This window comes from Geotrypetes seraphini, chromosome 8 (genome assembly GCF_902459505.1).
Source record: "Geotrypetes seraphini chromosome 8, aGeoSer1.1, whole genome shotgun sequence".
Classification (NCBI taxonomy): Eukaryota; Metazoa; Chordata; class Amphibia; order Gymnophiona; family Dermophiidae; genus Geotrypetes; species Geotrypetes seraphini.
The window spans coordinates 4,201,775-4,219,837 of record NC_047091.1 but is presented as its reverse complement, the minus strand read 5'-3'; the positions used below and the strand labels follow the sequence as shown (position 1 = coordinate 4,219,837).

General features: G+C 43.6%; 1 protein-coding gene across 5 annotated transcripts in view; it reads right to left on the bottom strand.

Moving 5' to 3' along the window:
* CCDC61 (coiled-coil domain containing 61) overlaps window positions 1-18,063 on the bottom strand; it is a 111,868-nt gene that overhangs the window by 28,443 nt on the left and 65,362 nt on the right. For all 5 annotated transcript variants that reach the window (XR_004540415.1, XM_033956038.1, XM_033956039.1 and 2 more), the window contains 3 exons: window positions 17,856-17,934; window positions 12,786-12,901; window positions 3,725-3,803 (listed from right to left, as the gene is read on the bottom strand). Coding sequence is in view for 4 of the 5 variants with exons in the window: in XM_033956038.1 (XP_033811929.1) it covers window positions 3,725-3,803; window positions 12,786-12,901; window positions 17,856-17,934 (274 nt within the window). In the remaining variant the exon portion in view is untranslated. The remainder of the gene's footprint in view (window positions 1-3,724; window positions 3,804-12,785; window positions 12,902-17,855; window positions 17,935-18,063) is intronic.

Below are 18,063 nucleotides of genomic sequence, written 5' to 3'. Positions count from 1 at the left end.
CAGGAGAGTAATATCCCATCCTACAACCAGTCCCTTGCCCATAAACATCACCCATCCCACCATCAAGCGACCCAACTGATCCCAAAAACCCCCACCAGACCAACTCCGCCCCATGCCCAACCCCCACCAAACCCATCAAGCATGCCAGCGCACACTCCACATCTCATTCAGAAGATTACGCCCTTTAGGGTGCAAAAGGTGATTATACTGATCCCAAAGTTGCAAAAAGCACGGCCCCACCTGGGCTCTGGAATGGGGTGGGTGGGGTGGGATGGGATGGGATGGGGTACTGGGTATAATTATTATCTGAGTTGGTATATTTTAAAACAGATATCTATATGGAAAATGGTGTAAAATCATAATTTAGTGTTTTATTTGATCTTGGGGAATTGGATGAGAGATTTTCTAATTTATATATTTAACTAGTGTTTAAGCCCGTTACATTAATGGGTGCTAGTAGAGCCTCCTTCCCTCACATGTGCCCTATTTTCAGCCCCAGCTCCAAACCCATTTTTACGCCCCTCCCTCCCACCACGGTCCAACAGCACCTCTTCCCTGCGCCCCCAGTCAGTAGCACCTCTTCCCTGCTTCCCTGGTCAGCAGCACCTCTTTCCTGCTCCCCCGGTTCCTCTTCCCTGCTTCCCCAGTCAGCAGCATCTCTTCCCTGCTCCCCCGGTCCCTCTTCCCTGCTTCACCAGTCAGCAGCACATCTTCCCTGCTCCCCCGGTCCCTCTTCCCTGCTTCACCAGTCAGCAGCACATCTTCCCTGCTCCCCCGGTCCCTCTTCCCTGCTCCCCCGGTCAGCAGTAACTCTTCCATGCTCCCCTGGTCAGCAGGACCTCTTCCCTGCTCCCCCAGTCCCTCTTCCCTGATCCCCCGGTCAGCAGCACCTCTTCCATGCTCCCCTGGTCCCTCTTCCCTGATCCTCCGCTCAGCAGCACATCTTCCCTGCTCCCCCGGTCTCTCTTCCCTGCTCCCCTGGTCAGCAGCAACTCTTCACAAATCTCTCGGCTTTAGCAGCGGCCGCAGCACTCTACACACGCTGCTTCACGGCCTTCAACTGCCCTGATTTGATTTGCCGCATATCTGATGATGTCATCAGGGACACGGTGGAGCAATCAGGGCAGTTGAAGGCAGCGAAGCAGCGTGTGTAGAGTGCTGCGGCCGCTGCTACAGGCGAGAGGTTTGTGGGGACCGCGTGAAAGGGGGTGGCAAGGGAGTAAGGGTAGCGGTCAGACCGCGTGAAGGGGTTCGTGTGGGCCGGGGGGGGATGGGGCGACGACGACACGGAAGCCGACTCCTCCTGGGGTCCGCGGGAACGGAAGGGTGGGGTGGCAAAGGACTTGGGTCCCGGGCGGCGGGGTCAGTTTTTTGGTTCGTCCCGGGGGGGGGGAGGAGGCAGTCTTTGTACCCCAGTCCCGACTTGTGGAGGCGATCGTCGGCTGGCTGGGAGAAGGCTTGTGGAGGCGATCGTCAGCGTGTGAAGAAACTTCCATATTGTGAGGTGGCTGTGACGTGAAACCCGCGCATGCGCACTCGTGTTTTCCGCGACGGGATCAGGGAACATGTTTTTTTAATGCGCATGCGCGGCCTATCATTTTATTATATTAAATGGAGATTAAACTTTTCTCGCTCAATGTTAATGGCCTCAATCACACAGTGAAAAAGAAAAAAATGCTCACATTCCTTAAAAAACAGAAGGCTGATATTTATTATATCCAAGAGACGCATCTGTCAGCTATAGAATCCAAAAAACTCGAAGGGGACTGGGTAAAGTATTGGTTTTTTTGCCCCTGCAGTAGGGAAAAAAGCAGGAGTATCCATATTAATAAGTACTAAATGCTTAGCTTCCTTTCAAATGACAGATTTTGACCCTTTAGGAAGGTGGCTTAAGGTAGAAATGAGAATGGGAAATACCTTGACTTTATTTAATGCCTATGCCCCTAATTCGAATCAAAATGAATATTTTAAGAGTTTGCAACAACTATTACTCCCACTGGCTACTTCTAATTTAGTTGTAGAGGGAAATTTTAATGCTGTTACAGATCCTTTTATGGATAAAAAAACCAAGTAAAAATATAAAATCATTAGGGTTAGATAATTTGGTACATTCTTGTGATTTAAAAGATATATGGCATATTCTTCATTTTAATGATCAGGAATTTTCTTTTTACTCACAAGTTCATAAGTCTTTTTCAAGGATTGATTATATTTTGGTTTCTAATTCACTGGTGCAGCAAGTGACACATGCTTCCATTGATCCAATTATTTTGTCGGATCATGGAGGGGTTTGGATCAAATTTAGGTTGGATGAACAGGATAAAAATAGATCAATATGGAGATTTGATAATACATTGGTTGCGGATTCAGCTTTTCTTGAAGATTTTAAGTTAAAGGTATCTGAGTTTTTCCAAATAAATACTTCAGAAGATATTAGTACCGAAATATTATGGGATGTTTTTAAAGCTACTATGAGAGGTCATATTATTTCCTATTCTGCACATATTAAAAAACAACTTGCTAAGCAATTTACTGATATGGAAAAAGAAATTAAATATTTGGAATCTAAATTAGTTGATAAATGGCAGCAAGATACTTTACAAGCTCTTTTAAAGGTAAAGGGGAAATATAATGAGATTTCTTCAAGATTGGTGAGGAAAGATTTGTTTTCCCAGCAAACCTTGTATTATGGAAGTTCTAATAAGGCAGGAAGACTACTTGCAAATTATCTTAAATTAAAGGTAGGATTCCCTGAATGGAAAACTCTTACTACCCAATACAGTATGGAATTTTTATGTTTTCAGGCGGATTTTTTTGGTCACCAGGCCGCGCAATGGTATAAAACTATTAGTGATCTGGTTAAAAAAAAGCCTAAAAATGGTCTTAGGGATATTTGGAACATTGAGATTAAGCATCAGATTTCAGCATCTCAACGGCCACAAATTTGGTCTTGGAGAATAAGATGTACAATGTCGGCATCTATGAGGCAAACTTGTTTTTTTCTTATACATAGAGCTTTTTGGACCCCAGTTAGATTACAAAAATTAAATAGTTCCTTGTCTAATAGATGCTGGCATTGTAATCTTGATGTAGGGACTTTGGATCATCTTTTGTTTTACTGTCCCCATCCCATATCTTAGCCTTTTGGAATTCAATCTGGGATCAAATAAATTGTTTTTTTGGAAAATCATGTAGCGTTATCTTATGATACTGTGATATTTGGAATGTCTATGAGAAAAAAGAGTCAGATATCATCGTGTAACAATAAACTTTTATTGATCATGACAGGAGTTGCCATCCAACATATTACTAATAACTGGAAAGACCACAGTAGACTTAATTTTAATTTCTGGTGGAATTAGTTGTCACCTATATAGAATGGAAAGATCACTGGCGGTACAGATTGGAAATTATAAAAATTTTATAAAAATATGGGAGCCATTAACATCTTTTTGTCGTGATTAAATGCCATTTTTCTATTAATTATACACCACTTAGTGTTGGGAGGGGGGAGGGTTTCTATTGGAGGGTTTATGATCTTACAATTAATAATGGGCTTAGAGGGAGGGGGGGAGGGTTGCTCTTATGTTTATAAAGTATACTGATAAGATGTTCAAGTGGTCTATTTAATATTGTTAATATGAATTTTGTGAACTTGATGAAAGCTTAAAAATGAATAAAGAATTAAAAAAAAAAAAAAAAAAAAAGAAAGAAATTTGCATACCTGGTAGGAATTGGCTCATGGTAACCTTCTAAATCACTGAGAGAGCTCACTGATGATGGACGACTTCTGAAACTTTCCACTGGTTTTAGCGGGAAAAAGAAGGGGAAAGAGAATCAGATACATTTAAGTCATTAACATAAGCAGGCTTCAGAACATGGAGTATTAATTCTCTTTTTTTATGTTTTAAGTTTTTTTTATTCATTTTTCATATAACAAGTGTACAATCTAAATTAATGATATAATTTTCCTTTTCTTTCGTGAGTATGGATAGAATTACAATTGGATCAATTGGAGAATGATAGACCTCTTTGGAGATTTGATAATGCATTGCTTGTGGATGACAGATTTTTGGAAAATTTTAAAACACAAATTAATGATTTCTTTCAAATAAATTTAGTGGAAGATACATCTATTGAGAATGTATGGGATGCATTTAAAGCAACTATGAGGGGTAATATTATATCATATTCAGCTTTTGTTAGGAAACAGATTAAAATGCAATATATAGAACTAGAAAAAGAAATTAAAACATTAGAAGCTAAATTGGTAAGTAAATGGGAACATGAGGTTTTGCAAGCTCTTTTGAAAGCAAAAGGTAAATATAATGAATTAACTTCAAAAATGATAAGAAGAGATTTGTTTTCCAAGCAAGCAATGTATTATGGAAATTCTAATAAGGCGGGAAGATTATTGGCAAATTATCTTAAAGCAAAAAAAAGAAGAACTAATATAAATGGGATAAAAGATGATAATGGTATAATAACAAATCAAACAAATATAATTTTAAAACAATTTCTAAAATTTTATAAGGACCTGTATTCTTCCGAGCCTTATTTGGAGAGACAAAAAGATGGTAAAAATTTTTTAGATTCTATTAAAGGACCTAAGATTCCTGATCATATAAAACGGAGTTTAGATGAACCTATATCATTAAAAGAATTAGAAACAGCGTTAAGATCTCTTAGAGTTGGATCCGCTCCAGGTGGTGATGGTTATACAGTAGAATTTTATAAAACATTTCAAAATGTCCTTTCCCCATATTTACTAAATTTATATCAGACACAACTTATAAAAGGTGATATTAAAGGTACTATGGATGAATCAATAGTAATTGTTTTGCCTAAGCCAAATAAAGATCCTACTTTGGTTTCAAACTACAGGCCTATATCTTTAATAAATGTGGATAATAAACTTTTGGTGAAAATTTTGGCTTTGAGATTAGCCAAAGCTCTCCCACATATTATAGACACGCATCAGACGGGTTTCGTTGCTAAAAGACATTCCTCTAACAACTCTAGATTATTGTTTCATATGTTAAATTTATCAAAAAAAATAGATGAACCGGCTTTTACAGTTTCATTGGATGCAGAAAAAGCGTTTGATAGGGTAGAATGGAATTTTATGTATCAGGCTTTAGAATGGTTTGGTATAGGTTCTGGATTTATACAAATGGTAAAAACATTGTATAGCTTCCTGATTGCAAGATTAAATATTAATAATATGATATCTGATGGTTTTCAATTGCAGAGGGGAGTTAGACAAGGTTGTCCTTTATCTCCTTTGTTATTTGATGTTGTATTAGAACCCTTATTGTTAGCAATACAGCAAGCAAGGGGGATACAGGGTATTCCATATTCTGATATGGAATATAAAATTTCGGCTTATGCGGATGATATTTTACTTTATTTGAGAAATCCAGAGTCTACCTTATCTTGTCTATTGGAATTAATTGATATGTTTAGCAAATTTTCAGGTTATAAAATTAATTGGAATAAATCTGAAATTATACCTTTAAATGTTCATTGTGTAAAAGGATTAATTGACGCTTTTCCGTTTATATGGAAAGAAGAAGGATTTAAATATCTTGGCATTCAAGTTAAAAATACAATTGAAGATACCGTAAGAGAGAATGAAAAATTTGTATTAAAAAAAGTTACGGAATTGTGTGAGCAATGGAACCCTTTACATATTTCTTGGTGGGGGAGAGTTCAAACTATTAAAATGATGATGCTGCCTGTAGTTTGTTACCAAATGAGTATGATACCTATTTATTTTCAGGGGTCCTTTTATAAAAAGCTTAATAGCATTTTAACAAAATTTCTTTGGCTTGGTAAAACACCTAGAATAGCTTTAGTAACTTTGCAAAAATCAATTAAGGAGGGAGGGGTAAATTTTCCAAATTTCTATAGGTACCATCAAGCCTATATTCTACGTCAGGGTATGTATTGGATCCTCCCAGAACTTATAGATAATGCACCAGATTGGTTGTATTTGGAATGGCGCCTTATGTTTCCCCTAAATTTAGTTCATCTTCCAAGTATTAACATACCTAGAAGATACAGAGAAAATAAAATATTAATGGATACTTGGAAAACGTTGATGTTTATAAGTAAATTAACACCTATCCCAATAAACAAATCAACTAATCAATCTTTATGGATAAACTCCAAGATCAAAATTGGCGGAGCTCAAATCCTTTGGAAGAACTGGATTATTGCAGGCATTAGATCTCTAGATGATGTTATTTCAGAAGGTAAACTGCTGGAATTTTCACAATTGCAACATAGATTTGGTCTTAGTAAAACACAAGGTTTTAAATGGTTGCAATTGAAGCAGGCCATTCAGGTTGGGTTCCCTGAAAGGAAAACATTGAATAATCAATATAGTTTAAAGTTCTTATGTTTTCAAGCAGACTTCCTAGGGCATCAAGCCGCATTGTGGTATAAATTAATATCTGGATATTTGAATAAAAAACCAAAAAATGGTCTAAGAGACATTTGGAGCATTGAGATTAAGCATAAAATTACTGCATCTCAATGGCCACTAATTTGGTCTTGGAGAATGAGATGTACAGTGTCAGCATCTATGAGACAAACTTGGTTCTTTTTATTACATAGAGCTTTTTGGACCCCTACACGTTTGCAAAAATTAGATAGTTCCAGGTCTAATAGATGCTGGCACTGTAGTCTGGAACCTGGGACGTTGGATCATTTACTATATCATTGTCCCTACATTAAAAGTTTTTGGAATGCAATTTGGCCACAAATTAATAAATTGATGGAAAATCATATAGCAATATCATATGATACAGTATTATTTGGAATTATGATGAGAAAAAAAAGTCAAATTTCACCAGAAAATAACAAACTTTTATTAGTCATGACAGGGGTTGCCATTCAGCATATAACTAACAATTGGAAGAATTATAGTAACCTAAATTATACATTTTGGTGGAATACAATATGTCATATATTCAAAATGGAAAGAGCAATAGCAATACAAAGAGGGACATATACTAAATTTATAAAAATATGGGGGCCATTGACAAAATATTGTAATGAATAATTAGTAAGATTTCTCTTCTTCTTTTCAATATCTTCTTTGTGACACACATGAAGGGGAGGGTAATGAAAACAACTTTTACACAATATGATATAATATGATATACAATATGTAATATATGATTGGAAAATACTAGAAGGGTGGGGGGAGGGAGAAGGGATAAAAATATATTTAGAATAATATGTATTAGATATAAAAGTGATATTGTGTTTTCATTAATTGTATTTCAATATTTTGTACACTTTATGTAAAATTTGAAAATGAATAAAAATTATAAATCGTAAAAATGATATAATTTTCCCATATTAAGATATTTGATAAGGGGGGTGGTGGGTGGGTTTATTTTATTCATCATAAAATATAAATAATTTAACATTATATTTTGTTTTATTGTATGCATTTCCCAAAGTAAGGGGAGGGAGGGGGGTTATAACTGAGTAATAGTTGACATACTTATTACTTATTGACATACTTATTACTTATTAAGTATTATATGTTTGTTTAAAAACTATAGTAAGAGAGTATATAATGAAATGTTATATTTACAGTAAGGTATGAAAGAATGTCAAGTGTATACTTAATGAGTATTAATTCTCTTAACACAGAAAACATGACAAAACACAGGTTAACAGAATATGATACAAATATTGAGGGAGATGTTAGCAAGATTTTAATTCTCTTATTTCTACAGCTGCTGAGTGTTTACTCTCATACCTGGAACTATTGAAAAGCTCAGATTCCCAGTTATCCTGGACAAATAAAATTATTAGGGAAAAATGTAAATGGATGTCACAGTAAAATTTAAATTATTATCAGCATTAGTTTGTTTTTGTTTTTTTAAAAAAAAAACACTTTTCTCTACTTGTAAGGGTTCCCTTTTTCTTTTATAAAGAAAAAGGTATCATCTCAATAAGGTACCAGTAAATGGCAGATGAAATTTAATGTAATCACGTGCAAAGTGATGCCAAACTTTAAATACATGATGCAAAGTTCCCCATTAGTAGTCACAGACCTAAGAAAAATATCTAAGTGTCATCGCTGATGATACATTGAAACCCTCTGTGCAGTAGCGGCTAAGAAAGAAAATAGAATGTTAGGGATTATTTGGAAAGCAATGGAGAACAAAACTGAAAAAATGCCGTACAGTATTTGTATTGCTCCCTGGTGCAACCACACCTTGAATACTGTGTGTAATTCTGGTCACTGCATCTCAAAAACAGATATAGCTGAATTAGAAAAAGTACAGAGAAGAGTGCCAAAAAAAACAATAAAGAGGATAGGACGACTTCCCTATGAGGAGAGGTTAAAGAGGCCAGGACACTATGTTTGGAAAACAGATGTCTATAAAATCCTAATTGGCGTGAAATGAGTAGATGTGAATTTTTAGATTTCCAAAAATATAGGGATATATCAGAGAAAAATTCTCTTCATTCCATATGTAATTAACACACTAGAATTCATTGCCAGAGAAAGCAGGAAAAGCAGTTGTTGGAGATTGCCCATTTCCAGAGGCGCAGGGCTTCCCGACAGAGGGACCAAGACCCTGTTCCTCCTTGTTTGTTTACATAGTACATTGCTACCTGGTTGTCGGTTCGGATGAGGACCACCCGGTCGTGGAGCAATGTTGAAAAGCTACAGCTGCGAGATAGATGGCCCGGAGCTCTAGCACGTTGATGTGACAGCGGCAGTCTTCCGCTGACCACATCCCCTGCGTGCGTAGGCCGTCCAGATGGGCTCCCCAAGCGTACTCTGACAAGTCCATGCTGTGATGAGGGGCGAGGAAGAGTAAACCTTTGGAAAGATTTGAAGAGTCGGCCCACCAGCGCAGCGATCTTTGCAAGGAAGGAGTCACTGTCACGGGACGGTCGATCGGGTCCCGGTCTTGACGCCATTGAGAGGCCAGGGTCCATTGAGGGATTCTCAGATGGAGGCGGGCGAAGGGTGTGACATGGACGGTGGAGGCCATGTGGCCTAGGATAGTCATCATCTGTCAAGCTGATACTGAGGTCAGCAGAAAGATCCTTCGACTCAGACTTACTAACGCCTCTAGGCGCGGAGGGGGGAGGAAGGAACGGAGGCGAACAGTATCCAGCGTGGCCCCGATGAACTGTAGGGACTGCGAGGGGCGTAGTTGGGATTTTGGGAAGTTTATTTCGAACCCCAGACTTTGTAGGTAGGTAATAGTCTGTTGGGTTGCTGAGATAACCCCTTCCCTGGACAGGGCTTTGATCAGCCAGTCGTCCAGGTAGGGGAATACCTGGAGGCCCTGGGAACGTAAGGTTGCTGCGACCACCACGAGGCACTTGGTGAAGACCCGAGGTGATGATGCTAGGCCGAAGGGGAGGACTCGGTATTGTAGGTGCCAGTCCCCTACCTGAAAACGCAAGAACTTGCGGTGAGCGGGGTGTACTGGGACATGTGTGTATGCCTCCTTCAGATCAAGGGAGCAGAGCCAGTCGCCCTCGTCGATCAGGGGGTAGAGGGTCGGTAGGGAAAGCATCCGAAATTTTTCCCGTACTAGAAATTTGTTGAGGCGTCTCAAGTCTAGTATTGGGCGTAGGTCTCCCATTTTTTTCGGTACCAGGAAGTAACGGGAGTAGAAGCCCTTCCCCCATTGGTCGGAGGGAACCTCCTCCACTGCCCTGAGGCGAAGCAGGTCTCGAGCCTCGGAGAGGAGTAGGGGTAGCTGCGTCCGGTTGGGAGGGCAATTCCTTGGGGGGTTGTCTGGAGGAATGGCCTGAAAGTTGAGAGAGTATCCTGATGAGATCACGCCAAGGACCCATGCGTCCAACGTGACTTGTTCCCAGCGAGGGTAAAAGGCTTTGAGGCGGCCCCCGATGGGAAGGAGGCCTGGGACTATGGCGAATCCCGTCAAAAGGACGGGGATGGTTTGGAAGTCGCAGGCGGTTGGGACTTGGGCATTGCCCGGTGGTGGGCTTGCGGACGCCTGGGTGGAGGCCGCGAGAAGGAAGGGGTGGATTTTTGTGGGTAGCGGCGTGGAGGGGCCCTGAACGGCCTAGGCGCGGGCGGTTTAGGTTTTTGTCGGACGAGGGAGGCAAACGAGCGTGTTCGGAGAGGCGTTTTGTAGCCGCCTCGATCGTGTCGTCGAACAGTTCTTTTCCCACGCAGGGTAGGTTAGCCAACCGGTCCTGTAAGTTGGGGTCCATGTCGACTAGGCGCAGCCAAGCTAGTCGGCGCATGGCGATAGCAAAGGCTGCCTCTCTGGAGGAGAGTTCGAAGCCATCGTAGGCCGCGTGGAATAGATGGAGGTGCAGGTTGGAGAGGGACTCTAAAAGCAGGCCAAACGCTCCTTGGCGAGAGGCCGGTAGGTCAGTCTCAAAGGCTCTCAATAGTCCAATGAGGTGTTTGAGGTAGGACGTGAAGGTGAAAGTGTAGCTTTGCACCCTAGAGGCCATCATGGCATTTTGATATAGTCTCCTGCCGAACTTGTCTAGGGTTCGGCCTTCTCGGCCTGGGGGAACCGCGGCTGAGACCCGAGATGGGTGGGCCTTTTTCAAGGAGGATTCTACCAGCAGCGACTGGTGGGAGAGCTGTGGTTGTTCGAATCCCGGGTAGGGTACTGTGCGGTACTTGGCCTCCATTTTGGAGGGTACGGCTGTGACCATGTAGGGGGTCTCCAGGTTCCTGAAGAAGGCCTGTTGGAGTACCGGTAAGGCGGTAAGCGGAGGGACTCTCTGGGCAGTGATGGCATATCCAGCTCCGCTAGGTATTCCTTCGAGTATCTGGAGTCGGACTGGAGGTCTAAGTCCAAAGTGTGGCCCATGTCCTGGACAAAGCGAGTGAAGGATGGGCGAGATGTTCCCGAGGCCCCGTGCGGGGTCGGTGAACGAGACCTCCGTCGGGTGGAGAAGGATGGGGAGGCTTCCCTCGAGTATCGAGGTTCCTGCTCCGATCCACGCTCCGAGACCGGGGAAGCTCTGTGAAAGTGTTCCGGGGTCGTAGATCTCAGACGTCTCAAGGAGCCCCTAGGAGACGATGTCGGGGTTCGAGGTACCGATCGGTGTCGAATCGGTGACCTCGACCCGGACTCCCTCGGTGAAGACCTACAACCTCGGGTCGGAGTCCCGGTCCGAGGGGGAGTTCGGAGGATGCGCGGGTTGGAGAGTGATAACTCAGCCACCCTTAGCGGTCCCGTACGAGGTGTAGGTGAACGGCCTCGTAGAGTGGGGGAACCCCGGGCCTTCTTGGAGGTACGGCGGTTCGAGGTTTCTGTCGTTTTAGCACGACGTTTTGCACCGCGGCGGTCTGTGGAGGGAGAGCGCCTCGGGTGCCTCGGTGAGGAGTCCGAGGAGGATAGAATGCGGCGAAGCTTGAGCGCTTTTCTTCGAGGTGGCTCAACGCGAGGCTCAGGCTGGTCTGGCACATGCGGGGTCGAGGTCGAGGCCGGTTGCAAATGGGCCATTGCAGCGGACAGCTCCGACGAGATCATCGCTCGGAGTAGGTCCTGGAAAACGGGCACGGACAGCATTGAGGGCATGTCCACTGCCTCGGTGCACTCCACCGGGGGCGACCTCGTATCAGAGTATTCCCGTGTGGTGGAGGCACGGCCCGAAGGCTTGGAGGGCTTCGCCGGGGCTGTAAGCATGGGACTTCCGCCATGCGTCGCCGGTGTCCCCGAGGCCGGTTTCTTTGCTGGTACAGAACCTGAAGAGGGAAGAGGGGACTTACCCGGAGCCGAGGTCTTCTGTTGTCCCGAGGACTTCGGGTTCGAGTCTCGGGGCGATGCCGAGGTATTCGGGGCCAAGGTCAAGGCCGGGGCCGACCTCGAGGCCGAGGTAGAGGGTTGGTCCGGGGCGAAAAGATCCGCCATGCGGGCTTTCCTTCGACGGAGGGCCCAGTTCTGGAAGGTAGCGCACTGGGGGCAGGAGTCGGTAGGATGAGCGGCCCCCAGGCAGAGGATGCACCGGCGATGCGGGTCTGTGATGGAAAGAAGCCGCTCGCACCAGAAGCACTTTTTAAAGCCGGTCAAAGGCCGGAACATAGAATCGAAACTGGCCACGGCTCGAATAGCCACGCGGCCACGGGGACCCGGAAGCCTCCGGGTCGGTGAAAAACGAAGCAGGAACAGTTGAAACAAGAAAAAAACTCGCACACAGCGACTAAATCGAGAAAAACAAGAAAAAATTGCGGTGCTAGAAGGCAGTTGGGGCAGAGCCTGAAAAAACACGACTTCTAGGCTCAGCGGAAAATTTTGAACTGGAGACCACGAGGGGATGCGCCCCCTAATGGAGCAGGAAGGCACACATGCGTGGAGCAGCAGAGCAAACTTAAATCTTCAATCAAGTTTGCTTGAAAATGCTTCCGCATCGGGGCTCCGTAGATGACGTCACCCACATGTGAGAATATCATGCCTGCTTGTCCTGGGATAAGTAATTTGTCCAGAGTTGTGGGTTTGAACCCACAACCTCAGGGTGCTGAGGCAGCAGCTCTAACTACCTGGCTAATCCTCTACTCCTTTTTATAGTGATAAAACATGTCAAAGGAAGTATAGTTGGGAACAAAAAAGGGGTGTAGTAAACAAGTTTTATTGGTGACTTGGATCACCAATAAAGTTTGCTTACTACACTCCTTTTAGCTGACGGCAAATCCTTTCACATGGTTCGTTTGCTGTGTTGTTGATTTCCTGTATCCCAGTGATAACAAGCAAATTTGATCTATGAATTATGATCTTCATAATTTGAATAGGTATACCCTCTACCTGATGAGCTGACACCTTGAAGGTTCCTTCCCGTATGCCTTCTGGAGACCCTGGAAGGTAGGCGGCCTCGATCACTTGCTGGGGAGCTACTCATGTCCCTCCTTATCCTTCGTATACTGCAGAGGTAAAAAGAGACAAACATCAGAGAGAAATCCTCCTTGACATATAAATGAGTAGAAGTTGCTTCAGGTCAAGAAAGAGGGACACTGGGAGAACTATATGTGTTAGGGTCTCAGTTCTAGAAGGACCCAAAAAAGCTGAAAGGCACAAATAAAATGAACTGGTAGAGCTGCATGGGCAGAAGTAACGGAAGATTAGGTTTATACCAGTGGTCTCAAACTGAAACCCTTTGCAGGGCCACATTTGGGATTTGTCGGTACTTGGAGGGCCTCAGAAAAAAAGAGTTAATGTCTTACTAAAGAAATGACAATTTTGCATGAGGTAAAACTCTTTATAGTTTATAAATCTTTCCTTTTGGCTAAGTCTTAATAATAATATTGTAATTTATCGCTAAAGAGACATATGATTAAGAAATTGTTTTATTTTACTTTTGTGATTATGATAAACAGACCGAGGGCCTCAAAATAGTACTTGGTGGGCCGCATTTGCCCCCGGGCCGCGAGTTTGAGACCACTGGTTTATACCTTTGATATTCTTCTTTTAGTTACTCCCTGGAGGATTCCATACACTAGGTATTCAATCCCAACACGCAGTTTGAGTGTTGCAGAAATCCACATTTTTTTAGAACACATGTTCTACCCCATAGGCTTGAGAGTCAGCAAAAAATCTTAGTTCAGTCACAAAGCCAAGCACATACCTAAAAATCCAGGACAAGAAGGTACAGGGGAGAATATCCATCACCACAAGTAAAACATGAACTGGCTTGCTCTGCAAAATACACTTCCCCCCCTCCGAATCTGCGGTTTCAGCATCCGCGGATTCGGTTATTTGTGAATTTATTTTTTTTTTTGGGGGGTGTCACTGTCACGGGACGATCGATCGGGTCCCGGTCCTGGCGCCATTGAGATGCCAGGATCCATTGAGGAATCCTCAGGTAGAGACGGGCAAAGGGTATGACGTGGACGGTAGAGGCCATGTGGCCCAGAAGAGTCATCATCTGCCCTGCTCTTAAGATTCTGGTCCGCTGGTACATGACCCCGGTTCATATGAGCAAGATGTCTGCTCAGGGCTCAGCCTTGTGCTGGAGGGGATGTGGGCAGCGGGCAACCTTTTTTCATATGTGGTGGAGCTGCCAGTCACTTCAAGAATTCTGGAGACAGGTGTTTCACTATGTGGGGGCTCTCCTCCAGGTGCCCCTACCTGAAAGAGCGGAAGTGGCCTTATTGGGGTTTCCTGCGGGGGGGGTTGATGCTTCCCAGGATAGTCTGGTACAGTTGGCGTTCACGGCAGCTAGGTTGACTGTGGCTCGCCATTGGCGAAGCACGATTATACCCACGTTACCTCTTATGAGAGCTAAATTGGGCTGGGTTTGTGAACGCTATAGGCTTTCGGCTCTGCTGACTAGACGTTGGCAGCAATATTATGATCTTTGGGGAAGATACTTGGCTGTGGAGGAATTGGATCTAGAGACCTCTGTTGTCAGCTGACCTGCTGGATCTGATATAGATTTGGGTTTTGGGGGTCTGTTTTGATCTGGTTTTGTGTTTTTCTATGTTAATTATGTATTCTTTTTCTCCTTTTTCTCCTTCCTTTCCTCGGGTGCTTAGATGCCCGTGGGGGGGGATTTCTGGCTTACAGGAGATGATGGGTGTTGTATGCTGTTACGGGGGGGGGGAGGGGGTGGGCTGGGGGGGGGTTTCGGGGGGGTTTGCTATTCTGTTGATTGATTGATTGTTCTGATTTGGCACAGTACTGCTGTGGCGATGTGCGATTCTTTGTTATAAATAAACAATTACAAAAAAAAATAGTGAGCAAGCTAATGGAACTCTAATCAAATGCCAATTGGATACGATCTTAGACGAGGAGAATCTACGAGATACGCGTCAACATGGATTTACTAAGGGGAGGTCCTGCCAATCTAACCTAATCAGCTTCTTTGATTGGGTGACAGGGAAGCTGGATGTTGGGGAGTCCCTAGACATCGTATACTTGGATTTCAGCAAAGCATTCGATAGCGTGCCACACCGCAGGTTGTTGAACAAGATGAGCTCTATAGGATTAGGAGACACATTGACAGCATGGGTTAGGGACTGGCTTGGAGGTAGGCTTCAGAGGGTGATGGTGAACGGCACCCCCTCCGAAAAGACGGAGGTGATCAGTGGAGTGCCGCAGGGCTCGGTCTTGGGCCCGATCCTATTCAACATCTTCATAAGGGACTTGGCTGAGGGACTTCAAGGTAAAATAGCGCTATTCGCCAATGACGCCAAACTATGCAATGTAGTAGGCAGGAACACGTCAGACCAAAGCACAGGGCCAGACGGAAACTCAATGCCTGACAGTATGGTGCACGACCTACTCCTACTGGAGCACTGGTCCAGGACCTGGCTACTCAGTTTCAATACCGGAAAATGTAAAGTCATGCACCTGGGCAGCCAAAATCCATGCAAGACGTACATCTTTAATGGTAAAATCCTACCAAGGACTGTAGCAGAACGTGACTTAGGGGTGATCATCAGTGAGGACATGAAGACTGCCAAGCAAGTGGAGAAAGCTTCATCTAAGGCTAGACAAATCATAGGTTGTATACGTAGGGGTTTCGTCAGCCGGAAGCCCGAAGTCATTATGCCATTGTACAGATCCATGGTGAGACCCCATCTGGAGTACTGTGTACAATTTTGGAGGCCGCATTACCGCAAAGATGTGCTGAGACTTGAGTCGGTCCAGCGTATGGCCACCCGGATGGTCTCGGGGCTCAAAGATCTCCCGTATGAGGAAAGGCTGAAAAAATTGCAGCTATACTCACTCGAGGAACGCAGAGAGAGGGGGGACATGATCGAGACGTTCAAATATCTCACAGGCCGTATAGAGGTGGAGGAGGATATCTTCTTTTTCAAAGGCCCCACGGCAACAAGAGGGCATCCGTGGAAAATCAGGGGCGGGAAACTACATGGTGACATCAGGAAATACTTCTTCACCAAGAGGGTGGTTGATCACTGGAATAATCTTCCACTGTAGGTGGTCGAGGCCAGGAGCGTGCCTGATTTTAAGTTAAAATGGGATCGCCACGTGGGATCTCTTCACAGAGAAAGGTAGGGGAGGGTTATTGGGGTGGGCAGACTTGGTGAGCCGTGGCCCTTATCTGCCGTCTATTTCTATGTTTCTATGTTTCATCTTATTTAATATCTTCATAAATGACCTGGAGGATGGAACATCCAGTGAGATCATCAGGTTCACAGATGACACAAAGCTATGCCGGGCAATCAAATCGCAGAAGGACAGCGAGGAACTCCAGAGCAAATTGAGCCGATTGGAAAATTGGGCAGATAAATGGTAGATGAAGTTTAATGTAGAAAAATGCAAAGTCATGCACTTAGGAAGAAAAAATAAGGACCACAAGTACAGTATGTCATGTGCAACTCTGGGAAAAACCGAACAGGAGAGGGACATGGGCGTATTAATCGATAGGACACTGAAGCTGTCGGCGCAATGTGCGACGGCAGCAAAAAAAGCAAATAGAATGCTAAGCAGCAGCAAAAAAAGCGAATAGAATGCTAGGCACGATAAAGAAGGGAATCACGAGTAGATCGGAGAAAGTAATACTACCGCTTTATAGAGCGATGGTCAGACCACACTTGGAATACTGCGTCCAACATTGGTCTCCATACCTAAAGAAGGATTTAAAAGTACTCGAGAGGGTGCAGAGACGAGCAATGAAGCTAATAAAGGGCATGGAGAACTTGGAATATGAGGAACAACTTAAGAGACTGGGATTGTTCTCCCTTGAGAAGAGGAGACTGCGAGGGGACATGATCGAGACTTTCAAAATACTGAAAGGAATCGACCAAATAGAGCAGGATAAAAAAACTATTTACAATGTCCAATGTGACAAGGACAAGAGGACATGGATTAAAGCTAAGGGGGGACAGGTTCAGGACAAATATCAAGAAGTTCTGCTTCACGCAACGAGTGGTGGAAACCTGAAATGCTCTCCCAGAAGAGGTAATTGAGGAATCCACCGTTCTAGGGTTTAAGGGTAAGTTAGATGTACACCTCCTTATGAGTGGCTTAAGGTGACATAGGTAAGGGTAAGCTAGATGCGCATCTCTTATGAGAAGCTTAGAGTGATATAGGGACTAAATACTATGCCAGGGTACACCTGGCGAGGCCTCCGTTTTCCTTCAGGAGCGTATAGCCAGAAGTCTGGCAGTGGCCTCCCTGAAAGCTCAGGTTGCAGGTTTTGTGTGTTTTTGGGCACGCAGAGGAGCTAATTCGCTTACTGCTCTTTCTGATCTGACCACGTGTATGAGAGGGATGCTTTTTCCGCATCCTCCTTTGCATCTTCTTTTCCTTTCAGACTCTTAACATTGTTTTATAGAGCCTTGATGAGGCTTCCTTTGAATCACTATAGGATGTATTTCTTCTGGACCTGACGTTCACAATAGTTTTACTGGTCACCGTTGTCTCAACAAGGAGTATTTTGGAATTTCTGCTCTTTTGTGCAGAGAACCTTTTTTTCGTATGATAGACGCGGGTGTTTTCCTCCGTACTGTACATTCCTTCTTGTTGACTGATTACTAAAACCTGGCCTAAAGACAATGATAATTACACGACGTATGCTATGTCCCTTAGAAAATCAAGCTTTAGCAGGCTCCTGAATATACACAAAAAAGAGGAGTAACAGCTATTACCTACCCATGACCAATCAATTACAGAGAATGTACATTGCCAATAGATCCAATGTATCACATTAGGATAAAAACTTGCATTGAAAAAACATGCACTGTTAAAGATAACTATGGCAAATTGTAATCTGTAAACTCTATAGTTGTTGGTATTAGACCCCTAGTTTGTATCAATTTAGGATACAACCTTGTATTGTAGACTTGTACTGTAATTATGTATAATTGGGATAGAAAACAAATTAAATAAATAAAAATAGCAGTAACTTACTTTTTCATTTCAGCCTCTTTCTGCTTCCTTTCTTTGTCTTTCACATATGCAGTAGGGTCAAATCGTGACAGCCGAGTTCCTGAGAATGAGAAACCAAGTAGCTGAAGAACATGCAGTGTCACAGGACAACATTACGTTTCAGAACCTCTGAAATTTTCATGGTATGTTTCCTCAGAGACTGGTAGATGGCTACAAGAAGCGTCTTACT